We start from the raw sequence: 27974 nt of genomic DNA on the forward strand, positions 1-27974 counted from the left end.
CACACACACACACACACACACACAGACAAGTCTTCCCTGAAACTGCATGGATCTCTAAAAGAAAAAGACTCTGGCTCTCCATACCCCTGCTATGGTAATAGCTTAAGAGGCGGTCATCTAAAATCCGTACATTCATCATAGAAACAGAAATTCTACCCATGAATGTGAGGCACTTGCCTCATTAACCTCGGGGCCCTATTTCCCTCCCTCTGGCAGCAATCTGGTTTATTCCACGGGGTGGAGAAGGAAGCCAGGTTGGCGGGGTTGGAAGGGAATGGCGTCAGCGTGAGGTCACCGCACATTGTCCTGAATGCCATCTCCACGCTGCGGTGATATGAAAGCAGGATTGAGGGATGCAGAGGAAGGAAAGATAGAGGCCCAAGTCTCGCAGACTACATGCAAAATAAGGGCAGGATAGAGAACAAAGCGGGAAACTCGGAGGGGCCCCGCAGGACACCTGGGGGCTAGCACCAAGCGCCCGCAGAAAGGGAAAGCGGGCAGAGGCAAGCAAAGGCCGGGCAGGATGGGGCGGGACTTCCGGAAGCCATTTGCCTGAGTGGCAGGGGAACCGGAAGTGGGGGCGCTGCAGCCGGGTGCTGGGGCCGGAGGAGGGACGCGCCGGAGTGGGGCCGCCCGGACTGAGCGAGCGACAGACGCGCCACCCGCCGACGCCGCAGCCGCTGGGGTTCCGCACGGACCCTGTGCCTGAGTGAGTGCATCTCGAGGAGCGGGAAACGGGCGGCTGAGAGGCGGGGGTCGGAAAGGGCTGCGGTTTGTTATTGTGCGAGGCCCCGACCTCGCGTCCCCTCCCCCACCCCGCCGGGCCCCTCCCCCCCCGCGCCTCCCCCTCCGCCCGCGACCCTCGGGGGCCCTCGCGCGCACGCGCAGTCTCGGTGGGCCCGGCGGCGGTTCGCCGGCCGCCCTCCAGCCGGCCCCGGTCCCCGGGCCTCCGGGCCGCTCGCCGCGCTCATCGGAGCCCTGCCCCAGCGCCCCACCCCCAGGCCTGCCGCTTCCTCGGCCGCCCCGCCTCCCCGTCGCTTCCCGCGGCCGAGACCCGTGGCGGGGCGCGCCGCCCGACCGGGCCCTGACCGGCCCCCGGAGAATGCCGCCCTGCGTCCTCCGCCGCTCTCCGGGCTCGCCGCCGCCAGCCCCGTTTCCAGCCACACTTCGGCCCCGGGGTCTTGGCCTCAGCCTTTCCCTCCGTCCCCGAGGTTGAATCTCTGACCCTTTTCTCCCCTTTCCTATGTCTGAGAGGCCATTGGCGCGGACCCAGACCAGTTGCTCTTGCTTTTAGACGGACCACTTTTTTACCCCCAGACCTTTTTTTGAGAAATTTCAACTGTGCAGAAACTTCTTCGTTGCCTTCTCTAATATATTAAAAAATAGAGTGCTACGACTCAGAAGAGCTTATTTCTTGGAGGGCTGCCCAGTCCATCATCCCCTCATTTTAAAGATGAGGCCCAGCGAGGCTGGTGATTTGCCCAAGGTCAACCAACTTAGGTAAACCTATTGGTGGACAGGTTTTCTTAGATGCTTTTTAGCTGGTCCGGGTCCATGTACCAGATCAGGATCTTCTGGCCTTCAGGTTTGTGATGTACCCGTTGCACAGTGACTCACTGTTTTGCTTTCCATGACTCCCAAGCCAGCGTTGCTTTTCATAATGTGTATACAAACATTGAGGACATTGAGGAAACCAAACACATGAAGCTTCGGCCTGTTTTTAGAGCTTACCCACGGAGAAAGGGAAGACCGCCTGGACCCACCATGAGATCTCATTTCGTTCAGCCTTAAATGAGGGGTACGATGAGGGAGGGGGGTTGATGTCGGGGAAGTGGTAAAGGTGTGGAGAGAACATGGGTATTGTCCCTGAGCATTCCAATATGCCTTGCCTGGGATATGCCTTGTGTCTTTAGATTCTTCTCCTGGGCACATTGTTCTGATATAAAGGTTGCCTCCTTGTGGGGGAGCAGGGAAGGAGTATGAAATCATCTTGCTTTAATGTGTTGGCTTGGGCATTTGATAATAAATTATGGATGTGCTGAAACCCGAGGACCCATCCACCAGTCCACTGAGGCAGGGTACTACGGATGAGGCCTGTTCTTCTCCTTTAGAGAAAGCATGCCAGCTCTCTCTGAAAATGAGGAGCCTTAGGTCAGAGTGGAAACATTCTAAATCTTTTTAAATTCTTAGTGCGACTTTCCCTCTCCATCTGTTTCCTGACTCAAGAAGCATCCAGCTCAGCTTGAGGGTTTGTAATTCTTTGTTGTTGGAACTAGACACACTACACCATTCTGGTACAAGCATTTGGAAATTCTGGTACTATATTTTCATAGTCTGAGTTAGGTAGAGAAGTCGGAAAATTGGGAAATGCTGTGCAAGTCTCCTCATCTTCCCAGAGAACTCATTTTAATGGACAGTTAAAGTTTGCCTGGAATAGAGTCTACTTATAAGTTAATTTCCTCGGACCTTTGTCTGCATTCTGCTGGGTTTTTGTAACTGAACTTGCTGTTTGTGATCACAGAAGCTAATGGCTTGTTGCGTGAGGGCAGTTAATTACGAATCAGTGAGGTGAGATGGGAGTCAGATCCCTCTCCTGGTGTTTTTTTCTGTTGTTACTAATTACAGCTTTCAGAATACCTCATGCACTACCCTGGGTTGCATAAGGTGATCCATTAGAGTATAGGAAAAAATTTAGAATCTCTTTATACATGCATTTTTTAGGAATGAAGTTTTTATTACCTTTAGTAATATTTAATACAGGTTAACAGCAATTCACAACTGATTTATAACTATACATATATTAAGGAGCATTTCAAAAAGTTTCTAAAACATTAAAAAAATGTTGGGACCCCACTAATCTGGGCCAGTCTTTACTCATATGGTTTAGTTCTCTTTATGCTTTTCTAATAGATGTTCACCTCATCTCTGAGTTGCCTTTGGAGGAATCTGCTTTGAGAGACAGATGGTCATTTGCAGTTCTGTGTGTTAGAAATTTGTCTCTGTACACGATATCCACTGGCCTTGTCTTCCTATTTGGAGACACTGTAGAATAAGCCTTAAGTCCCTTCCTAGTAATCTTCAAGTACTTTGACAGCCATTTGTCTTGTGATCTCCTCTTCCCCAACCAGTTTTTCTACAGATTAGGAATGTACCTATTTCTTTCAACTATTTCTGATATGATGGTTTTTAAATTTCTCCTTGGCTCCTTTCCTTGAGACACCTTCTGGTTTGTCAAAAACATTCTTCTTAGGTTTTGACAAGATCTGAACATGGTATCCCAAGAACTGAAATGTAGTTGAAGTGTCTGCATTGTGTTTTTAAGTGATGAGGGATGTATTTGGATATGTTTTATTAGGGAGGCACCTCATATGCACAGTTCTTTTAACGATCGCTAGGAAAATGGTTTCAATTATGTAATCATAGAGTGTTTGCTCTTGTTCAGTTGCTAAATTGTGTCTGACTGCATCCCTGTGAACCTGCAGCACACCAAGATTCCCTGTCCTTTATTATCTCCCAGAGTTTGCTCAAACTCAAGTCAGTTGAAGCTGTGATACTGTCTAACCATCTCAGCCTCTGCCACCCCTTTCTCCTGTTGTCCTCAGTCTTTCCCAGCATCAGGGTCTTTTCCAGTGAATCGGCCCTTCACAAAAGGTGACCAAAGTATTGGAGCTTCAGTGTCAGTCCCTCCAACAAATATTCAGGGTTAATTTCCTTTAGGATTGACTGGTTTGACCTCCTTGCAGTCCGAAAGACTCTCGAGTCTTCTCCAGCACCACAATTCAAAAGCATCAGTTCTTCTGCACTCAACCTTCTTTATGGTCCAACTCTCACATCCATGCATGACTACTGGGAAAACCATAGCTTTGACTATATGGACCTTTGTTGGCAAAGTGATGCCTCTGCTTTTTAACATGCTCTCTAGGTTTGTCATAGCTTTTCTTCCAAGAAGCAAGTATCTTTTAATTTCCTGGCTGCAGTCACTGTCCACAGTGATTTTGGCGACCAACACAATAAAGTCTGTCATCACTGTTTCCCCATCTATTTGACTTGAAGTGGTGGGACTGGATGCCATGATCTTAGTTTTTTGAATGCTGAGGTTCAAGCCAGCTTTTTCACTCTCCTCTTTCACTTTCATCAAGAAGCTCTTTGGTTCTTTCTTCTTCACTTTCTGCCATAAGGGTGGTATCATCTGCACATCTGAGGTTGTTGATATTTGTCCAGGCAACCTTGATTCCAGCTTGTGATTCATCCAGCCTGACATTTCACATGATGTACTTGGCATATAAGTTAAATAAGCAGGATGATAATATATAGCCTTGATGTACTCCTTTCCCAATTTTGAATCAGTCCATTGTTCTACTTCCTGTTCTAACTGTTGCTTCTTGACCTGCATATAGATTTCTCAGCAGACAGGTAAGGTGGTCTGGTATTCCCATCTCTTTAGACTTATCCACAGTTTGTTGTGATCCACACAGTTAAAGGCTTTAGCATAGTCATTGAAGCAGAAGTAGATGTTTTTCTGGAATTCTCTTGCTTTTTTTATTATCCAAACGAATGTTGGCAATTTGATCTCTGGTTCTTCTGCCTTTTCTAAATCCAGCTTGTACATCTGGAAGTTCTCAGTTCATGAACTGTTGAAGCCTAACTTGAAGGATTTTGATCATTACCTTGCTAGCATGTGAAATGAGCACAATTGGATGGTAGCTTGAACATTCTTTGGCATTGCCTTTCTTTGGGATTGTAATGAAAACTGACCTTTTCCAGTCCTGTGGCCACTGCTGAGTTTTTCAGATTTGCTGGCATATTGAATGCAGCTCTTTCACAGCATCATCTTTTCAGTTCAGTCGCTCAGTCATGTCCGACTCTTTGCGACCCCATGAATTGCAGCACGCCAGGCCTCCTTGTCCATCACCAACTCCTGGAGTTCACTCAGACTCACGTCCATCGAGTCAGTGATGCCATCCAGCCATCTCATCCTCTGTCGTCCCCTTCTCCTTCTGCCCCCAATCCCTCCCAGCATCAGAGTCTTTTCCGGTGAGTCAACTCTTCGCATGAGGTGGCCAAAATACTGGAGTTTCAGCTTTAGCATCATTCCTTCCAAAGAAATCCCAGGGCTGCTCTCCTTCAGAATGGACTGGTTGGATCTCCTTGCAGTCCAAGGGACTCTCAAGAGTCTTCTCCAACTCCACAGTTCAAAAGCATCAATTCTTTGGCGCTCAGCCTTCTTTACAGTCCAACTCTCACATCCATACATGACCACTGGAAAAAAAACATAGCCTTGACTAGACGGACCTTAGTTGGCAAAGTAATGTCTCTGCTTTTCCATATGTTTAGGATTTGAAATAGCTCAGTTGGAATTCCATCACCTCCACTAGCTTTGTTCGAAATAATGCTTCCTAAGGCCCACTTGACTTTACATTCAAGGATATTTGGCTATAGGTTAGTGGCCAAACCTTTGTGGTTATCCAAGTTATTAAGACCTTTTTTGTATAGTTCTGGGTATTCTTGCCATGTCTTAATATCTTCTGCTTTTGTTAGGTCCTTACTGTTTCTGTCCTTTATTGTGCCTATCTTTGCATGAAATGTTCCCCTGGTATCTCTAGTTTTCTTGAAGAGATTTTTAGTCTTTCCCATTCAAGTAGAACAAATTATTTTTCTCCATTTTAGTAGTGATCTCTCAGTTAACCCTGTGTCAGTTAAGTTTTGCGTCAGAAACACCTAACATGCTCCAGGTGGGGAAATAAATGAGAAATAGTTGGGCGTTTTAATCTATATTAAAAGCTGGGCAATAGACTTTTTCCGTGAGTGAGTGGAAAATGGAGCTGTTTTGTTGCTATGTATTTCTTTGCATTGTATTTAAAGAATAAATGCATATCTGATTTTTAAACTTATTTAATTTTGGTTGCACTTGGCCTTCATTGCTGCGTGCAGGCTTTCTCCAGCTGCAGGGCTACTCTGTTGCAGTGCATGGGCTTCTGCTGTGGAGCACAGGCTCTAAACACACAGGCTTCAGTGGTTGCAGCACAAAGGCTCAGTAGCTGTGGCCCATGGGCCCTAGAGTGCTCAGACTCCAGGAGTAGTGGTGCATGGGCTTAGTTGCTCCGAAGCATTTGGAATCTTTGTGAACCACAGATCGAACCTGTGTCCCCTGCATTAGCAGGCAGACACTTATCCACTGTACCACTAGGGGAGTCCTCTGTATCCAGTTTTGAAGTCTAGAAAATGAGATTGCTCCTTGTCAGTCTCAAGAGCAGTAGTGCTTTTTGACTAGCAGGAAATAGTTACTTTTAAAATTAAAACAGTTATTGAGTGCCATATCAGATTTCACTTGAATAGCCACACTTAAACCAAGAATTGAAGGTAGACTCCCCCTCGCCCCCAAGAAATGAATATGGAAGGTTTAAAATGTTTTGTTGGTTAAAAACAGGAGAACCTCAAAAATAAACATTTTTATATAGCTGTTTGTTTTAGCCTTGTAATCTTTTTTTTTTAATGTATTTTAATTTTTCCATACTTTTCTTAGGCAGTGAAACCCCCAAACAGATGTCATAGTCTGATTAGATCTATACAGGTTCATCTTGTAGTTCTTCCTTATTGTTGAAATGATACAGGTTCCCTTTAGGGAGTCAGCATGAACTGGTTTTTGATCAGTGGGCCAGATATGATGTAATTGGGGTCAGGCAAACCTCTTTTCAGTTACTTACTGCACAAATTACCTAAATTATCTGATCCTCATTTTCATCTTGCAGTACTTTTGTGAGGATCGCAGGTGGTATGTAGAAAGCGTAGCGTTGATACTAGTCTTTCTGCTGTTTTCAGTAGTTGCATAGTTTAGTAATCTGAAGAAACACAGGTTGTGAATGATATCTTACATCTTTAGTCAGATATGGGCTAAACCCTGAGCCCAGTTGTTTTTAGACCTAGGGTCATTTAGAGCTGAGCGAGTTTGGTTGCATAATTAGTGTTAAAATTGTTTGCTTCTATAATTTCTTTTTTATGAATGAAAGTTTGCTTTCATGTTTAGGGCTTATTACTTTCTGATCCTCAAAAGCTGCTACCTTGGCAATCCAGTGCATTTTATTTGCTCAGTGAATACTTACTGAAAAGCTGTAACACAGTCCTCTTTCTGAGACATTTTAGTTTTATTTGAGGATGCAAAGGAAGGAAATAGAGAGTATGACCTCTTTTTCTGTAAGCCACAAAACCCAGCCTTTTCTCTTTCATCATCCTTTGCATTTGCCCAAAGACCTCTTGAGCCTAATGTTTCTGCTGCTACTGCTAAGTCGCTTCAGTCATGTCCAACTCTGTGCGACCCCATAGACGGCAGCCTACCAGGCTCCCTTGTCCCTGGGATTCTCCAGGCAAGAACACTGAAGTGGGTTGCCATTTCCTTCTCCAATGCATGAAAGTGAAAAGTGAAAGTGAAGTCGCTCCGTTGTGTCCGACTCTGCGATCCCATGGACTGCAGCCCACCAGGCTCCGCCGTCCACGGGATTTTCCAGGCAAGAGTACTGGAGTGGGGTGCCATTGCCTTCTCCGAATGTCTCTAGTATGTATTATATATTCTCCAGAGTTGGTTGAAAACAATCTGGTTTCTTACCTGTCTTTCTTGAAGAGCAGCATTTCTGATTTTTCTGAATTTCACTTACTCGTTCTTCTGCACTGTGCTGTGCGGTGCTAAGTCGCTTCGGTCATGTCTGACTTTGTGACCCTGTGGACTGTAACCCGCCAGGTTCCTGGGTCCGTGGGATTCTCCAGGCAAGAACACTGAAGTGGGTTGGCATGCCCTCCTCCAGGGTCTCCTCTACTATCAGATGTCATACTTAGGCTCATCGTTAATCACATTTTATCAGTGGAGACCTGTCAAAAATAAAAGTACCTAGTAAACATTTGTCAAAAATCAGTGCCAAAGCCCACAACTAATTTTATTATAATCTGTGGTACAGGTATATACTGTACCACAGATTATATAGTATAGTATATTATAAGCTGTTTAGTAATCAGTGGATTCTAATCATTGCTGTATTAATTCTTAAGTGTATGACTCTAGTCCTCTAATATAGATATCTAGAAATTAATATATATATTATTATATAGATATGTGGTCCACTGGAGAAGGGAATGGCAAACCGCTTCAGTATTCTTGCCTTAAGAACCTCACGAACAGTATGAAAAGGCAAAAAGATAGGACACTGACAGATGAACTCTGCAGGTCGGTAGGTGCCCAGTATGCTACTGGAGATCAGTGGAGAAATAACTCCAGAAAGAATGAAGGGATGGAGCCAAAGCAAAACAACACCCAGTTGTGGATGGGACTGGTGATAGAAGCAAGGTTCGATGCTGTAAACAGCAATATTGCATAGGAACCTGGAATGGTAGGTCCATGAATCAAGGCAAATTGGAAGTGGTCAAACAGGAGATGGCAAGAGTGAACATCAACATTCTAGGAATCATTGAACTAAGATGGACTGAAATGGGTGAACTTAACTCAGATGACCATTGTATCTACTACTGTGGGCAGGAATCTCTTAGAAGGAATGGAGTAGCCATCATGGTCAACAAAAGATTCCAAAATGTAGTACTTGGATGCAATCTCAAAAACAACAGAATGATCTCTTATTTGTTTCCAAGGCAAACCATTCAATATCAGGGTAATCCAAGTCTATGCCCCAACCAGTAATGCTGAAGAAGCTGAAGTTGAACGGTTCTATGAAGACCTATAAGATCATCTAGAACTAACACCCAAAAAAGATGTCCTTTTCATAATAGGGGACTGGAATGCAAAGGTAGGAAGTAAGAAACACCTGGAGTAACAGGCACATTTGGCCTTGGAGTACAGAATGAAGCAGGGCAAAGGCTAATAGAGTTCTGCCAAGAGAACTCACTGGTCATAGCAAACACCCTCTTCCAACAACACAAGAGAAGACTCTACACATGGACGTCACCAGATGGTCAACACCGAAATCAGATTGATTATATTCTTTGCAGCCAAAGATGGAGAAGCTCTATACCGTCAGCAAAAACAAGACCAGGAGCTGACTGTGGCTCAGATCATGAACTCCTTATTGCCAACTTCAAACTGAAATTGAAGAAAGTATGGAAAACCACTAGACCATTCAGGTATGACCTAAATCAAATCCTTTATGACTATACAGTGGAAGTGAGAAATAGATTTAAGGGACTAGATCTGATAGACTGAGTGCCTGATGAACTATGGACGGAGGTTCATGACATTGTACAGGAGATAGGAATCAAGACCATCCCCAAGAAAAAGAAATGCAAAAAAGCAAAATGGCTGTCTGAGGAGGCCTTACAAATAGCTGTGAAAAGAAGAGAAGTGAAAAGCAAAGGAGAAAAGGAAAGATATAAGCATCTGAATGCAAAGTTCCAAAGAATAGCAAGAGAGATAAGAAAGCCTTCCTCAGTGATCAGTGCAGAGAAATAGAGGAAAACAATAGAATGGGAAAGACTAGAGATCTCTTCAAGAAAATTAAAGACACCAAGGGAACATTTCATGCAAAGATGGGCTCGATAAAGGACAGAAATGGTATGGACCTAACAGAAGCAGAAGATATTAAGAAGAGGTGGCAAGAATACACAGAAGAATACAAAAAAGATCTTCATGACCTAGATAATCACGATGGTGTGATCACTCACCTAGAGCCAGACATCCTGGAATGTGAAGTCAAGTTGGCCTTAGAAAGCATCACTATGAACAAAGCTAGTGGAGGTGATGGAATTTCAGTTGAGCTATTTCAGATTCTAAAAGATGATGCTGTGAAAGTGCTACACTCAATATGCCAGCAAATTTGGAAAACTCAGCAGTGGCCACAGGACTGGAAAAGATCAATTTTCATTCCAATCCCAAAGAAAGGCAATGCCAAAGAATGCTCAAACTACAGTGCACAACTGCACTCATCTCACATGCTAGTAAAGTAATGCTCAAAATTCTCCAAGCCAGGCTTCAGCAATACGTGAACCGTGAACTTCCAGATGTTCAAGCTAGTTTTAGAAAAGGCAGAGGAAGCAGAGATCAAATTGCCAACGTCCGCTGGATCATCGAAAAAGCAAGAGAGTTCCAGAAAGACATCTATTTCTGCTTTCTTGACTATGCCAAAGCCTTTGTGTGGATCACAATAAACTGTGGAAAATCCTGAAAGAGATGAGAATACCAGACCACCTGACCTGCCTCTTGAGAAACCTGTATGCAGGTCAAGAAGCAACAGTTAGAACTGGACATGGAACAACAGACTGGTTCCAAATAGGAAAAGGAGTACGTCAAGGCTGTATATTGTCACCCTGCTTATTTAACTTAGATGCAGAGTACATCATGAGAAACGCTGGGCTGGAAGCAGCACAAGCTGGAATCAAGATTGCTGGGAGAAATATCAACAACCTCAGATATGCAGATGACACCACCCTTATGGCAGAAAGTGAAGAGGAACTCTTGATGAAAGTGAAAGAGGAGAGTGAAAAAGTTGGCTTAAATCTCAACATTCAGAAAACTAAGATCATGGCATCCGTGGCCATCACTTCGTGGCAAATAGATGGGGAAACAGTGGAAACAGTGGCTGTCTTTATTTTTCTGGGCTCCAAAATCATTGCAGATGGTGATTGCTGCCATAAAATTAAAAGACACTTACTCCTTGGAAGGAAAGTTATGACCAACTTAGATAGCATATTCAAAAGCAGAGACGTTGCTTTGTCAACAAAGTTCTGTCTAGTCAAGGCTATGGTTTTTCCTGTGGTCATGTATGGATGTGAAAGTTGGACTGTTAAAATGCTGATTGCTGAAGAATTGATGGTTTTGAATGGTGGTGTTGGAGAAGACTCTTGAGAGTCCCTTGGATTGCAAGGAGATCCAAGCAGTCCATCCTAAAGAAGATCAGTCCTTGGTGTTCATTGGAAGGACTGATGCTAAAGCTGAAACTCCAGTACTTTGGCCACCTCATGCAAAGAGTTGACTCATTGGAAAAGACTCTGATGCTGGGAAGGATTGAGGGCAGGAGGAGAAGGGGACGACAGAAGATGAGATGGTTGGATGGCATCACCGATTCAATGGACATGGGTTTGGATGTACTCTGGGAGTTGGTGATGGACAGGGAGGCCTGGCGTGCTGCAGTTCATGGGGTCGCAAAGAGTTGGACACGACTGAGCAACTGAACTGATATAGATATGTTATTATATTTCTATAATAATATAGATATCTAATATATTTATGTAAGATATCTTTGAACCATAAGAGTTTAACTCCTCATCATTTGGTTGTTACAATAACATGTATTCATGAAAAGTGAATGTAAGTGTAAGGTATATACTTGGAGCAGACTTTTAAAGTGTAATGCACTGTTCCTGAATGTTATTCAAATCTGTCTGGAAGTCTAGTAGTGCTGGAATATTTATGGAACTTGTGCAGTCATGTCCTGGAACTCATCTGCTGGAAATAAACTCCAGTTGCATCGTTTCTAGGCAAAACCACAATGAAATTTATTTAATTCTTATTTAAAACCTGACGTGGTATTTAAGTAAGCGGTAACAGAGATTCCTGTCAGTGAACAAAACATGACATAGACCTTTTTTCCCTCAGGTGTAGAATGAGCCAAGGAGACTCAAACCCAGCAGCCATTCCACATGCAGCAGAAGATATTCAAGGAGACGACAGATGGATGTCTCAGGTAAAGGAGGTGCACATGTTGTTATTCACAAGGGCGAATCTCTTCGATTTTTAGAGCCTTGACCAAAGCTACAAAAGGGTGTTTTTAATGGTCAACAAGAACTGATTACTGTAAATAAAAATTTTATGTTAGAGATATCATTCTAATCACCATGTGATGTTGGAACTGAGGAATATTTTAAAGCATGTTCATTGCCCTTTGTTAATTTTAGTAGATAGCGAGGTTTCTATTTTTTTTAAGCTTTTTTAAATTTCAAAGTAAGTTCATAACTATGCAACAAGTATTACAAACAGTTTAGAAAGAACTTCTTATATCCTTCGTCTAGATTTGCCACTTGTTAACATTTTGCTGTATCTGCATAATTATTCTGTCTGTATCTGTTTATACTATTTACCAACTTACTATTTTTTCTCAATCATTTGAAACTGTGTTGCAGTCTTCATGATGCTTCTTTACCCTTAAATATTTGAGTGTTTTCTAAGAAAAAGAACATTCTCTCACATAACTGCAGTATGGTTATTAAAATCAGGAAATTTTACACTGACAGGATACTCTTACCTCTGGAGAAGGAAATAGCAACCCACTACAATATTCTTGCCTGGAGAATCCCATGGACAGAGGAGCCTGGCGGGCTATAGTCCATGGGGTTGTAAGAGTCGAACACGACTTAGCGACTAAACCACCATACTGTTAACCTAATGCAGAGACCATATTCAGATTTCTTCAGTTGTCTGTTGTTTATATCAGTTTTCTTCCCAGTCTTGGATCGCACATTGCGTTTGGTTGTCATATATCTCTTTATTCTCCTTTAATCAGAAACGTTTCTTAGCCTTTGTTTTTCATGGCTTGACCATTTGTATAGGCTGTTTATTTTGTGGTGTGTCCCTCAGTTTGAGTTTGTCTTCTTTTCTCGTAATCAGGGTTCAGATTATACATTTTTGGCAGGAATATCAGGGAATTAGTCTTCCGTGCATCACATAGAAGGCATTTTGACAGTGGTTTGTCTCATTGGTGGTACTGACTTCGATCACTTGGTTAAAATAGTGTTGCCCTAAACCAGTCCTAATTTGTTACAATACAGATTCGCAGGTTCCTACTTTATTCAAGTGGGTTATAATCCACTGTAATTTTGAGAGTCAGGTTGTCCCAGGTTTAGCAAGTGGGAATCCCTTCAATCTCTGGTGCCGTTGCCTTCTTAACATGTCCTATTATTTTGTTTTCGGGGTTTTTTTCCCCTTTTTTTTTGGTCCCACTGGGTTTTTTTCAGCACTTTTTTTTTAATAAAGTGTTACCACTTTATCTGTTTTGAACCATATTACCTTTTGAACTAACAAGTTCTGTATGATCTGAAGTCTGCAGAGTTTCCTGTTTTAGTATTCCATGATTGTTTTTGTACTCCTCATAGTTGTATTTGCTTTCTGGTTTTGTCTTCTTGGGCTTAAAAATCAGCCTTTAGCTATTACATTTTGAGTGGTAGCTTTTTATTTTGAGTGTTCTTCCATGTATCAATTGCTTGGTGGTTCTTTCTTAATCGTTCTCATTTGTTTATGTCTTTCAGAAAGTATACGGGGACTTCCCTGGTGGTCCAGTAGTTAAGACTTTGTGCTCCCAAAGCAGGGGACTTAGGTTTGACCCCTGGTCAGGGAACTAGATCCCCCATGCTGCAACTAAGACCCAGTTTAGCCAAATAAATACATACAATTTTTTTTTTAAAAAAGGTTTTATGAAATATTCTGAGCATCTGTGTGTTTGCTTCTCACTCTAAAAATCTACAGCATTGCTGAAAGAATTGTGTTCCCCATATATGCCACATTGATCACATTTCTTTCTCTTTCCTACTTCCCCAGTATCCTAAATTTTTTTCATGTATTTAAATACTACATATATAATCTCTAAACAGTGTATTTAGTATATTTGCATGTTTTTAAACTATGTAAACAGTATCTTCCTATTTATCTTTCATTATCTTTCTGAATGTGTTTTTTCTGCAGTATATCATACAGGTTAAAAGTATAGCTATAATTGATATATTTTTTTTTCTCTTTAGTATTTTGTCACTTTATGTGAAAATACCACAGTGGGTTATTCATTTTCTCATTGATGGGCACTTAGGTCATTTATAAGTTTACTGAAAAATAGTAATAAAGCTAGATTTATTAATTTATTTTTTGTGTGTGTAGTTTCTGGCATAAATTTAGCAGACGTTAAATAATTAGCACTGACTGGGAAAAAAGATAGTCAAATGAAAGAAGAACATGACTTTAACTTGTTTTAAAAAGCTTGTATAATATGAAAGGACTAATTTGTAGTAAAATATATTGTGCACCTAGATCTTGGCTTTTAAATACAGTTCTCCAGCGAAAGGAACCAGGGCTCTTTGGAGAAATCATTGATTTATATAGCCGAGGCAAAGAAAATAAAAAGATGGGCCTGGAACATCTTACAGTGAAAGAAAACAAGGAACTACTCGAGAAAGAAAAGGGAAGGGGGATGAAAAAAAAAGATGGCCAGTAGAAATGCCACTGAAGTGATGGGTCCCCAGTGCAGCACGTAGAATACACACAGCATTGGTTTCTCTCATTGATGACAGTAACTCTGACCACCTGCAGCGGGCCGGAAAGAGCACCCAAACTGCAGTGCTGGACAATCTGAGCAAAATAATAATCGATAATATTGGCTTATAACTAAGAATGAGTGTTCATTAATCCATTCCCTGTAAATAAATGAATGGATGAATAAATAGGAGGGCAAAAACCTTCTTTACAGAATATTTTAAATAAATATAGAAGGAAGGAGGAAAAAGAAAACCATGGATAGGACACTGCAGTACTGTAGGCAAGATCCACTGAGGAATCCTAACATTAGTGACACAGCTTTCAGGAGAAACAATATATTTGCTTAGTATCTCCTTGTAGATTACTTTGGTAGCTTTAACATATGACTGCACATTTTTTGATACCCTTCCCTCTAGGAACTGGTGCTGAATTTAGTGTTTTACTTCTAACAGAGTCTGGAACAGAAAATAGTGGCTTGATAGTGGAGATAACTGGCAAACACCACCTTACCTAAGTGATCAGTGTTCACATCACCAGCAGTAGGTCATGTTGGTATCATGTACCCACTGATATGATAAACAGGGGCAATTACCTCTGTCGTCGTATTCCGCAAAAATCCATAACCTCAGTCTGTTTATGGGAAGACATCAGACAGACCCAAATTGAAGGACCATCTGCAGAACACCTGCGCACAGCTGAATGTGTTGAGCTTATGAAAGAAAAGGAAAAATCAAGAGACTGTCCCATATTGGAATAGACTAAAAGAGATATGAGATTAAATTCAGTGTAATATCCCAGATTGATTCAGGAAATGGGCATTAGTGGAAAAATTAGTGAGGTGTGAGTGCAGTTTATTTTGGTTGCTAGTATTCCCTAATGTAAATGTCTTATGTTTGACAGATGTGCCATGCATATGTACAGATACTGTACAATCATTGCAAATCTTCTGTAGATCTAAAATTATTTCAAAACAAAACATTTTTAAAAAATAATGATTAAAACAAGTATTAAAGTGATACTCATGGAGTATTGCCAAACTATCCATCCTTAATCTAGACTTAAGTACCACATATTTAGAAGTAGCTGGAACCAGTGAACATGTCCTCCACCACCACAGGAATGCAGTCAACAGAGTCCAGACTATGGAGATTAGATTATGACCTAAGATTCTATAGGTTAGACAGTCATATTCCTTAAAAAATAGTTCGGAAGGTGGTGACTGAGGGAGGTGGAACCTGTACATTAAAAGGGATTTTAGGAGACAAATTGTCTGGACCCTGATTTTAAAAAACATGAAATTTTGTTACATTGAGTTTGAACATTAGTTATTTGTTGATACTAAAGAATTGCTATTGATTTTAGAAGAGTAGAACTGGTATTTTGTTAGTGAATTTTTTTAATCTTTTAAGAGTTACATATTGAAATTTTTATACATGAAATGCTCCATCCTTGGTTTGCTTCAAAGTAACTTGAGAATGAGGTGGGGCAGTAGTTTCTGAAATGTTGAATTAATAATGGCCATAGTTAGATGATTGCTGTAATTGGTGATGGATATATGGAGACCCATTGTATTGTCCTCTCTGCTTTCCTGTACGCTTGACATTTTCCATAGTAAAAAGTGTTTTTGGGGGGGTGATACTAAAAGACTTGACTGTAGACAAATTTAATAGCAAATCATATCAAAACAGTAACCAGCTAAAGAAGGCTTAGCAGCAGACTGACAAAAGTATTTTCAATAAATATTACAGATGACACGCTGATATTTTTGTTGTATCATCAGTAAAAATATCCTCAGATATACTAGATAAATATCTCAATGAGCCTGACAAGAACTGTTTAACTTTTTGTTTCCAGAAGGCACAGATTAAAACAATGAGGAGAAGAAGGAGGGAGGGGGACATATTAATGACCAGTACAGGTGGGACTGAGGTAAAATGAGTTCTTATACATGCTGGAGTCAGTATAGATACAGCCAGTGGCCATTCTGTTAAGAATTTGGAAATATCTCCAAGATCCATAAAAGTGTTAATCTTTGACCTAAAACTTACCAATATGTAAAAAAAAAACACACATGTAAATTTCTTCATCTCAGTCAATAGGAGGTTCCTGGCAAATCTTTCATTAGGAAAAGAGCTAAAAAAAAAATATGCATGTCTCACTGGATGCGTCAGTAGGATATTAAGTAGTGTTAGAAACTATGGTTATAGGGAATTCCCTGGCGGTTCAGTGGTTAGGACTCCATGCTCTCACTGCAAAGGGCCTGGATTCAATCCCTGATCTGGAACTAAAGTCCCACAAACTGTGTGGCCTGGCCAAATAAGTAAATGAATATTTTTCTTTTAATTTATGTGATAAAAATTTTTAAAAATTATGATTATGGAAATCATGTAGCCACATAGAAAAATGTTTTTAATATATATTATATGCAATTATAATGGCCCTATTTATTGAGTGCCTATTGGGTGCTAGCAAAAAGCTGGGTCCCTTTTATGGAACTCGCATCTTTACAGCTCTAAAAGAGAATTGTCAGCAGATGTGGAAGACTTGGGTTATGTACTTGCTTAAGGTCACTGACCAGATAGTAGTTAAGCTAGAATTTGCACATAGGTTTTTTTCTGTCCTCAAAGCTGTGTTGCCAGAAGAAGATGTGCATATGTTTCAACTATTTTAAGGCAGGGGAGGAATGGGGAATGTGTGAAAAAATGATGAGAAAAGATACCCCAAAACATTAATAGGTACTGGTTAAGAAGGTAGGGCTATAGGTATTTTGCTTTGATCTTTTCTGTTTTTCGAAGGTCATTGCAACTATTTAAAAAGAAAATGTAAAGGACTGAAACAATTAGAACAGCAGAGCTTAAATTCCATGGTATTCTTTAAACATGAGCTGTTTTGTTGGTATTGAGTAGTAGTTGATACCTGAGTACCCACAGAGAGATGACATGTGAAAGAGCACTACTCAGTGAGCTTGAAGTTTTATTCTTGCTTATCTTATCCCTTAAGTTTAAAAACACTATTGAAATAATAGTAAATTTTAAAAAATGATTGAACACTGGTTGGGGATCTAAGATCCCACCACACCGCACAGCCAAAAAAAAACCCACTTTAAAGTGCTTGCCTTGGCAACATATATTTTTTAAAAAATTGTTTACACAAGACATGAACCTATACACATATGCAAAAAAAAAATCATTTACACAAGAAAAAAGAAAAAGCTATCCCAAATCCTGTCCAATTAAGAAGAGATGTCTTAATTGTCAAATTATTTCCAGAGATGTTTTTGTATTTTCACCAGTCGCAGTGGAATATCTCAGTTTCAGCCCAGTGTCATCTCCACTTGTTTTATCAGCAGAAATACTTAAGTAGCATCTCCACTTTAATTCCTACTACCGCTACTGCTAAGTCACTTAAGTCGTGTCTGACTCTGTGTGACCCCATAGACGGCAGCCCATCAGACTCCGCCGTATTTGGGATTCTCCAGTCAAGAATACTGGAGTGGGTTGCCATTTCCTTCTCCAATGCATGAAAGTGAAAAGTGAAAGTGAAGTTGCTCAGTCGTGTCTGACTCTTCGTGACCCCATGGACTGCAGCCCACCAGGGTCCTCTGTCCATGGGATTTTCCAGGCAAGAGTACTGGAGTGGGGTGCCATTACCTTCTCCTAGGGGAAGAAGAATTGAATGTAGCTATAGAGAAGAAGAAACCGCATTTGGACCTTTCTATAGAACTGGGTTAGAGACCTGCTAAAGCATTGTGTTAATTTGTTTCGGGGATGAATATAACAACTTAAACTATGTCCTTTCGTTTAACATCAATGAATAAAATCTTTTTACCTTAAGAAGCATGCCTGGGCTAGGTCACCCAAGCCTAGAAACTTGGATTAGACTGAAAAAGCCTGATTCTTAGTTTGCCAACATCTCACCTTGAGAGGTTAGCAGACATTTTCAAATACCATATTAAAATCATTCTAATAAAATGCATGCCTTTTGATTGGATCCTAGTTTAAAAAATAGATACATATAAAATACTTTATCCAATTCTTGGAACCGTTGTAAAGACTGAATATTAGTTGTGGGGTTATTGTTCATTTTCTTAGATGTATTGATAGTGGTTCTGTGGCTTTACAGTATACTACCTTTATGCTTAGGAGATGCTTGTGAAATATTTATTTTTTTAAAAAAATGTATTTAGCTGCGCCAGGTCTTAGTTGTGGCGTGTGGGTTCTTCAATCATCACTGTGGCATGTGAGCTCTTAGTTGCAGCATGTGGAATCTAGTTCCATGAACAGAAATGGAACCTGGACCCCTGCATTGGGAGCACAGATTCTTAACCACTGGACCACCGGGGAAGTCCTAGCATGTGGAATATTTAAAGGTGAAGAATCAGTATTTCAGCAAACACACAGAGATACAGCAAATATGGGAAAATGTTGAATGTAGGTGGAGTGTGTACAGGTAGTCATTGTGTTACTTCAGGTTTTCATATGTGTGAAGTGTTCTTCATAAGAGTTGGAGGAAAAGATAAGCTTTATTAAGAAAAAATAAAAAGGGAATGTGTTTTTCTCTTCCGGTTTCTGCAGTGTTCCGATTTTCTTGAGCACATGAGAATGATCAGTTCGGTAGGATCCAGCAGTTAATTGCAGTTGAGAGGAATCAGCTTTACGGACAGACCAGAGAGAATGTTTAATAACAGAGTAACTGGTCGGACAACTGTTCTGACTAAGCCAAGAAATCTCACGGGGAAAGAAATGCCAGCTTCTGATTGTTCTTTCTTCTTCACACCAGCACAACAGATTTGTCCTGGACTGCAAAGACAAAGAGCCGGATGTCCTGTTTGTGGGGGACTCCATGGTACAGTTGCTGCAGCAATGTGAGGTAAAGTGAAGGGCGAGGGTGGTCCTTGGCTGCTGATGTCAGCACATCCGTCAACAGCAGACTGGCATCCATTCCACTCTAATCCAGAGTTAGAAGGGAAATGAGACCTACTTGACGGGATTCTTGGTGCCATCAAGCAGGAGACTGGAAATGTAGCATTATTTATTAGTACACTCCCCTTTTTCCATTGGCTTCCAAGAAGCCTCACATTATATTTGTCCTAGTCATGACTTTGAATTCTTGCATTTTACTATTTCTTTGCTTGTATTTGCTCATTTTTGTTTGTCCTAGCTGTGATTCTCAATTCTTATTATTTGTGCTTTACCATTTTAAAATTTTATGTGTTTTTGGGGTGAACTTTTGAATCTGTTTAGGCATTCTTCCAAGGGAAATTTAAAAGAAAAGATAGGTTTCTTTTTGTGTTTAGCACTCTTAAGTTTTTTCATCTCATGTTTCTACTTCACCTCATTTCTTTTAAATGATTTAAAAAGGGGAAAGATGAATTTATTGAGTTGACTGCTTAATTATAAATGTTGGTACCTACCTCTTTAAATGGTCACAACCTCTGCGTTGAGACAGGTCTTGAGCTGAGGCCTAATGCTGCACTGAGAACTGAGTTACAAAGCGCTTTCCGCAGTTGAGAGCATACCACTTGGGGTGTTAATATTTGAATACAGAAAAAGGAAGCTGTTATTTCAAATGCCTCACAATACATTGCAGTTGAGGGATTTTATTTCCCAATACTTTTAGCTTAAATAAATGAATTTTTCTCTTTTTAGATATGGCGAGAGCTTTTTTCCCCACTTCATGCACTGAATTTTGGAATTGGGGGAGATACAACAAGACATGTTTTATGGAGACTAAAGAATGGAGAACTGGAGAATATTAAACCTAAGGTGAAATGAAGCTTTTTAAAAAAAAAAACAAAAAAACACCTTAAGTCTTTTGCAGAGAGTTAAATTGTCAGAAACTGGTAGTTTTTAAGAAAAATTGCTTCTGAGACTTCCCTGGTGGTCCAGTGGCTAAGATTTCATGGTCCCAAAGCAGGGGGCATGAGTTTGATCCCTAGTCAGGGAGCTAGATCCCACATGTCACAACTAAGACCTGGCTCAGCCAAATAAATTAAAAAGTTAAGTGGTTAAACTTTTTTTTCAATTGCTTCTTTAAACCATTATTTCATTGTTGTTCTTGGCTTCATGCCTTTTTAAGATAGATGATTTTATCATTAAGAACATTCCAAATACGTGCTTAATTACGGATCAGTGTATTGCTTTTTGGCTCATACTTGAAATTGTTATTGTTACAATTATCTTCGTCTGCTGTTGGAAGACATTTGATGCTAATGAGGTTTGCTGTTCTGTGGACCCGAAGCAGTAAGGGGAGGAAGGTGCTCAGAGGTGGGCCATTGGAGCAGGGCTGTGATTCACTTGAGGAAGTAATTTTGGATTCATTTAACACACAAACAGATTGGTAATCACGGCCTCCAAGTTCTTCTAAAGGAAATTTGAAACAGATGTGAACAAATGTTCAGTGCAAACCTGTACCCAGTGCCTTATCAAATTTTCAGTGTCCTGAGTTGGCATGCTGCATATAAGTTTTTCCAACCCCAAACAACAAAAAGAGAACAAAACTGAGGCACTGACAACAGTTTCTGTAGTAGAAAGTATTTTGTCGTTGCCTTTCTAATAGAAGAACTCATGCATATTCCTTTGGTGCTGGGTGGAAGTTACTTTGTCGGGTTACGTAGTAAGATGTACGTCTACGGATAATAGTCACCATGTAGAAAATTTTGTTAAAGCAGAAATACTTCCGAAAACTATATCCAGCCTCCATGCCACTGACTCTACCTTAAGTAGAACTGTGTATTTATACCCAATACCCTCCCTTGGGTACTTTTATTTTTTCTAGAAGGTTACATCTACCAGAGTCTGTCAGTGTTACTAATATTTTCTCCCATGTTTCTTATTTCACTGTTTTTTGACATGCAGTGGTTTTATTTTTATACAGTTAAATTTATTTATTTTTTTGTATAGTTTCTGGATTTTAAGAGATTAACTACCAACTCCACAATGATAAAATTTCCCGTCTCTTCTTAGCACAACTTTACCACTTAAGTTTTGCTCTGTTTGGAATTTATCCTGATATTAATATGTATGAGGCCTACATTACTGTTTTAAGATGCCTGCCCTGTTGAAGTTAACCATTTGAGAAGTTCATCTTTCCTTCTTTGATTTTTGAAATAAGATTTTCAGCTAACTAGTGGACATTGCTTTATGCCTGGGTATCTTTTCTTCCTTCCCTCAATTACAGGTCATTGTTGTCTGGGTAGGAACAAACAACCATGAAAATACAGCAGAGGAAGTAGCAGGTGGAATCGAGGCCATCGTACAGCTCATCAACACAAGGCAGCCACAGGCCAAAATCATTGTATTGGTATGTGGTCTTTGGGTGGGTGGAGACCTCAATATCTTAAAGTAAAGATGAGGTGTCTTTTTAGAAACGGGATCATTCATGAATATAAAGAATCTTCAGGTTGGAAGCAGCTTATAATGCTCCTGAGAAGCTCTTGTCTGATATGTGCCATTGTCTCATGGGTCTCATCATTTCCTAGAATCAGCTGTGGGGATTATCTTTTTTTTGCTCATCCTTATTTAGAATTATAGGTCCTCTTTGTTGCCTAAGGTAGTCTTAGTTTTTTTTCTTCCCTTTAAGTCTTCTGGTCTTCTGATAATTTTTTAAATGCGTATGACATTTTTTCTAGTCCTGAGTTCTCTTTTTTTATTACTGTTTCTTTATTTGATTGCGTGGAATCTTAGTTATGGCATTCAGGATCTTCAATCTTTGTTGCAGCATGAGGGATCTTTTTTTTTTTTTTTTTTTTGGTAAGTTGCAAGCATGTGGGATCTAATTTGCTCACCAGGGATCAAACCCAGGACCCCTGCATCAGGAGTGTGGAGTCTTAGTCTGGACCACCAGGGAAGTCCCCTGAATTCTCTTTTCATTAGAGCTGGGTTTAGATTAGCCTACATCTGTTGTTTTATTCCATTGTTAATATAGTAAAGGTGGTGTATTTATCAGGATCTCTGAATTCTTTAATATATCAGAGATTCCATCAGGAAGAAAATCTGTGCTTCATAACCTTACCCCATCAGGAAATGCTACCCTCTGTAGAATTAAAAGCATTGTCTTTATGATCTCGGGTAAACAGCTGTCTGTTTCAGTGTTAAAGTTTACCTGTAGACATTCTTAGCCAGCTAAAAACATGTTTTTGAGAAATCTGGTATAGATTCAGTTTTTTAATGAGATAAGTGTTATTAAGGTATTGATTTGTTCAAAAAAAGTGTGAGAATCACTATGTACGAGGCACTCTCCTAGGCTCTGAGCATTTAGAGATGAGTAAGATGTAGCTCTCAAGGAGCTGGTGGATGGACATAGCAGGATAAATATGTAAAAGTTGACATCTTGAGTTTTAAAAAATTTTTTAAAAATTCACTGGTCTCCAGACAAACGGAGAAATGAAAGAAGAGAAAGTATTACAGAGAAGAAAGAGAGGAGGAGGAGGGAGGAAGAAAGGAAGGAAATGATCAAAGACTTCGTCATGTGTGTGTGTTGGGTGAGTGAAGGAGTGTACTGGAAGAATTGAAGGTTATCATGGAATAAAGTTCAGGTCTGGGGTAGTTCGGAGAAAGAGGCCACAGTTCCCATGTTAGGAGTTTGGATATTATAACAGAGTTCTGGGGAGCCAGGTCTTGTTTTTTATTACATGGTATTTAATTAACTTCCTTGTTTAGATCCTGCCTTATTCCAGAAAGGATTATATTGTGGTTAAGAGTCCCATCTCTGAAGTACAGTGGCTGGTACATTGTAGTTGCTTAGGACATACTTGTTGCCTGATGTTGCTAAATAAATCCTCCTTAAATATTCTTTGTTTCAGCCAGGCTTTTGAGTTTGATACACAGTGGTGTTATCTACAATACTAAAACATTGGAAATAACCTAAATAATCAACCCCATGGGAGAATGATTATACAAGTCATTGAATGTAATAGCACTAATCATGCGACAATTACAAGGTCTGTGTGCAAACAAAATTTAGAGTATTATTTAAGTGAAAAGTCTGAATACTAAACAATGTATATTATATTTGGAATTGCTTGAAAGTGAATATGCAAATTAGGGAAGGAAATGAATTTAAAATCATTGTTACATGGTAAAGGAATTAGAATTGTAATTTTTTGTCTCCTTTAACATTAGCAATTACCACTTACTACAGAGAAAAATCACAGATCACATGGCGTACCCTTGATACATATTTATTAAGGAAAATGTTCCACAAAATATACATTACTTTTCTCATCCTTGCTTGACAGTCCCAGTAGGCATGGCGCTCTGCTTTTGCAGCTTAACATTTTTATGGCTTTAACTGCTGTGACATTCTCTGAAAGTCAGAACAGCATATTTGTTTGTTGGTCGCTGACCATCCTTCCTAGTCGCTCATTATATCTCAGCCAAGCTTTGATGTGCCAACAGTGAGGGCTGCTTTTTGTTAACTGTTAGATGTAGAACCTTGCACTTTTAACTGTCATATAAACTAGGATTTAGGGTTGACCTCATTTGCACTTAACAGGGATAGAAGGAGATATTGGTGTATCATATTCATAGTTCTGTAGCTCTCTTTGGAACTATACCGTCACACAGCAAATTGAAAATAAAAGCCCAACGTTCTGCTGAAAAAATTGAAAGTAGACATGAGTAAGTACTTCCTTTGGGCATAAAACTTTTCTTGTTCTTTTAGTAGAATGCCTACGGAAAACCCATTTTTATGAAATAAGACCTCTTATCAAACCCAGTAGGAGAAACAAGTGGCAACATTTTTGCCTAAATAACAATAACTTGCTGTTGTGGCATCATGAGCTGTAAACCAGCTAAAAGGTTGGTTGGGGATTTCTGACAATCTTATAATAGGATTAGTTATCTGTAAAGGCCATTTCTAGTTTGAGATGATAAAACCTTCTCTTGCATATAAGAGCCAGCTTTATTTACTATAGGAGGAGGACAGACACCTGATTTAGCTGAAAAATATATTAGATCATTAACAAGTAAGTTTAAAACATAGTTAGGATACATCTCTGTTTTGTTTATTGGTTTGAACTTTTTGTTTTGTATTGGAGTATAGCCGATTAACAATGTTAGGATAGTTTCAGGTGAACACCAAAGAAACTCAGCCACACGTATACTTGTATCCACTCTCCCCTAAACTCTCCTTCCATCCAGGCTGCCACATAACATTGAGCAGAGTTCCCTAATGTATGTATCTTGGGAGAGTACTAAACATTTGAAATCTGGTACATGTTTTATACTTAGAGCACACTTCAAATTATCTTAGATTTGGCCACGTGGAAGTCCCTTTTACCTAGCTGCTGTATGCTTGTGACCGTGCCCATCATTTTGGGAGGGATACTTCTTTACTTCCGTCATTCAGGATATTCCAAACTCATCTTGTACCTGCCACATCTCTCTTCATACTACCAGATAGTACGTGGCTCTGATTCATCAAGACAGCACGTGTTCCAACTCTGTTTCTTATGTGTACTAGGGAGGTTTCAGGTGGCATTGATGAATAGATGTGTGTTTGAGCCAGATATTCTAGCTATATGGTAGACTGTTTGGAGAATGAATTGAAGGGAAGATATTACTGAAGGGAGGATGGTCAGTCAGGAGATTTTTACATTAATTGAGATGAGTAGTGATAAATAACAATGTTGTTTATAATCAGAAAAAAAGAATGGATTGGAAAAATATTTAGGATGTAAAAGCTGAGTGATTTAACAATAAGTAGACTAGGTTTATGGGATGAGAGACTCAGGGATGTTGAAAGAACAGTTGCCATAGAGAATGTGGGAGGAACATAGTCTAGGGGAGATGATAAATGGTTTTTGGACATGTTGAGTTAGGAGTGCCTGAGAGACATTCAAGTTTGGTTCTATACCTGGATGTTCAGTCAGAGTTCTGAAGCTATGGAAGTGATCTGGGCTAAAGTGTGTAGAATGGGAAGAATACTGGCCCAAGGACAAGACCCTGAGGAATACCAGCGATTAAGGGACAGGAGGAGGAACCTGGAAAGAAACCAAGCAGGAATAGTCAGAGAACTTTCATTAAGATGGGCCTAGTCCAGTGTTTCAGAAATCAAAGGTATGAAAAATGCTAAATGGAGAGTCCCAGGGATATTTGAAATCACAAGTAAGTAGAGAAAAACAATGCGTCTTCTCATATTCTTCTCTGCTCTTCCCCAGGGTTTGTTACCTCGAGGTGAGAAGCCCAACCCCTTGAGGCAAAAGAATGCCAAGGTGAACCAGCTCCTCAAGGTCTCCCTGCCGAAGCTTGCCAACGTTCAGCTCCTGGACACAGACGGGGGCTTCGTGCACTCGGACGGTGCCATCTCCTGCCACGACATGTTTGATTTTCTGCATCTCACAGGGGGTGGCTATGCAAAGATCTGCAAACCCCTCCATGAACTGATCATGCAGTTGTTGGAGGAAACACCTGAGGAAAAACAAACCACCATTGCCTGACTGGCTCCCATCAGTGTTCCTAGCATCCCAGCCTCCTCAGATCAGTTCTATCACTGGCACTACAGAATCCTTCTCTTTCTTAAGGCACTTTGCATTGTCGAATGTTCCTGAATGTTCCTATCTAGTGTTTGAAGGGGAGGAGGGATTTAAACTGGTCCTGTACATAGAAGGTTTGTTTTACACAGGAGAAAAATTAGCCAAGGAAGATGGTTGTTTAAATTCATTTGAAACCAGAAGGGGACTTTTTAGTTATATGTGTGATACAGTCTTTGAATTATCACTGTTTTTCCTAGGAAAACATCAAGCCTAAGTACTGAACAAAATGAAGATGCTTGGCCTTTCTTTGTATGGATTATGTCATATATAATAATGATTAGAGTCACACCTACTTGGCTTTAAAACAGATGTTTTTCCAGTTGTTAAAGTTCATTATTTAGTCTTTTTTATTTTGCTTTACTCATACATATTCTCAATGTTGTAGCAACATATAGCATCAGATTGAACGTGCTTGTCATTCAAATATGGGAGATGCTATAGTCACTAGTGAATTTGTTCCACTCTTAATCCTTCCCATGCTTAGCAGTGAAAAATAGGTTTGGCCCCATTTGGGGGACTCTGTTGAGGGTATTATTTTTATGCTGCTGAATATCATGTCTGTAATAGACCCATGCATGCAGCCTTTCCTCTATTCCCCCTCATCCCCTCTCTTTTTTGGGGGGTCCTTGTTGACATTACAAGCTTTTAACACATTTTTAACCTAGGAGCTCTGTTGCTGGAAGTGTAAGTCCCCAGCCAGTTACTCTTATGATATTACTGATGTGTAACTCATTCTTGTGTGGTGTTCTGTGCTATAGAGTCTGTGTAGTGCTGTCCATATTCAGAGTTCTGATTGGTTATGTTTTTGTTTCTCTCTTAAAACCTGTTAACAGTTTTCCTTCTTTGGGGGAAAAAATTGGAACTCTGTTTCCAACTCCACAAGACCTGGCTTTTTTTCTTGGCTTAGTTTTTAAATTATCAGTCCAGAAAAATTTGGCCTCTTCTCATGGGGAAACAGTGAAACTGCTCTTCAGAATAAACATTCTACTTGATCCCCCCTATTTTAGTTAAAAAAAAAAAGCTTGTGGAACCTTAAGGATTTCTCCTTAATATATCTTTATCTGTGAATTTCTTTCAAGAGAGCTCTTTATAATCTTAATGGTTTGATGAGCTACAAGAACTGCCGTTTAAAAAATAATAGGAGCAGGTGGTCTGTTATTTCGTATACCAATGGAATATATACAAACTGGATCTACAAACAAATACTTTAAACTGGACCAGGTGGATATTGAAGTAACCCATCCAGATGGGCTCTGCAGAGATTCAGCTTAACATTCAAGTTCAGTAACTAAGGCGTATGTTTCATACTTGGCTTGCAAGGTACATGATATTGCTGTTGTGTGTTGGAGGGGGATTTGTGGTTTGTGCTAAGAGCCACATCTGATTGAAAGGGATAGAACTTGGGCAGATTTTTTTTTTTTCCTTGTCAAGGCTTTTTCTAGGTATTTTGTGGGGTCTTTTTTTTTTTTTTTTTGGTCTTAAAAAAAAACTTTTGAATGTATCATGTCTTCATTAACAACTGAAAATATATGTGATGTTTCCTAAACTTGTTTAGTATATTAAATTTTCCTTCTTATTTTTAGTAGCCCAGGCTCTTGAGTTTTTCAGGACAGATTTTTTTTTTTCTTAGCTGAGGTATAATTCTAGGAAGGAGAATTAATTAAGCCGCAGTTTTATGTGTGAAAAGACTGTTTGCTCTCCAGGTCTTTTTCTGTTGTCAGAGATGGGGGTACGGTCCAAACCCTGTTAGGTCTCTCCTGCATCATGTGCTTTTAGCTTCTCTCTCGACTGAGTCACATATCCCTTTGTTAGCTGGCCTTCAGCTCCTTTGCTTCTGTGTATAAACCTTGGATGTTACTACATTTTATATTTACCAGAGCTATTCGAGCAATAGTATTTGAACCACTAGCCTTTGAAATAAAAGTAAGCCCCATTGCTAACAGTGCAGATACTGAGTCCACTTTCATTTCTTGCAGCTTGCTTTGCACTGCTTTAGGCAAAAAGTGTTCATCTGTTTTTTTTTTTCATTTGACCACCCAGTTTGCTGCAGTGACAGAACTTAATGCCTAATCTTTAGAGTTCATATATATATATATAAAATATATATACACACACAAACACACATATATATGAAGTTTAATGAACTGTCCAAGGGAAACATCCTAATTGTCCTTGTGATTAAGGAGCCAGTTTTGCAGGCAGCCAGCG

The 27974-nt window shown here is 40.1% G+C and overlaps 1 protein-coding gene across 1 annotated transcript; it reads left to right on the forward strand.

Annotated features, from left to right (window-relative positions):
- Nucleotides 1-252: 252 nt before the first annotated feature.
- On the forward strand, nt 253-27713 carry PAFAH1B2 (platelet activating factor acetylhydrolase 1b catalytic subunit 2). The gene is made up of 6 exons (XM_069555272.1): nt 253-709; nt 11588-11675; nt 19010-19099; nt 19879-19995; nt 21410-21532; nt 25392-27713. The coding sequence occupies exons 2-6, from the start codon at nt 11595-11597 to the stop codon at nt 25668-25670; spliced, it is 690 nt and encodes a 229-aa protein (XP_069411373.1). The 5' UTR covers nt 253-709; nt 11588-11594; the 3' UTR covers nt 25671-27713.
- Nucleotides 27714-27974: the final 261 nt, after the last annotated feature.

Source organism: Ovis canadensis, chromosome 15, assembly GCF_042477335.2.
Source record: "Ovis canadensis isolate MfBH-ARS-UI-01 breed Bighorn chromosome 15, ARS-UI_OviCan_v2, whole genome shotgun sequence".
Classification (NCBI taxonomy): Eukaryota; Metazoa; Chordata; class Mammalia; order Artiodactyla; family Bovidae; genus Ovis; species Ovis canadensis.

Coding starts and splice junctions, on each gene's coding strand:
- PAFAH1B2 (XM_069555272.1), top strand. CDS start 11,595: ATGAGCCAAGGAGACTCAAACCCAGCAGCCATTCCACATGCAGCAGAA. Junction 11,676..19,009: donor ACGACAGATGGATGTCTCAG/GTAAAGGAGGTG, acceptor TCTTCACACCAG/CACAACAGATTTGTCCTGGA. Junction 21,533..25,391: donor AGGCCAAAATCATTGTATTG/GTATGTGGTCTT, acceptor GCTCTTCCCCAG/GGTTTGTTACCTCGAGGTGA.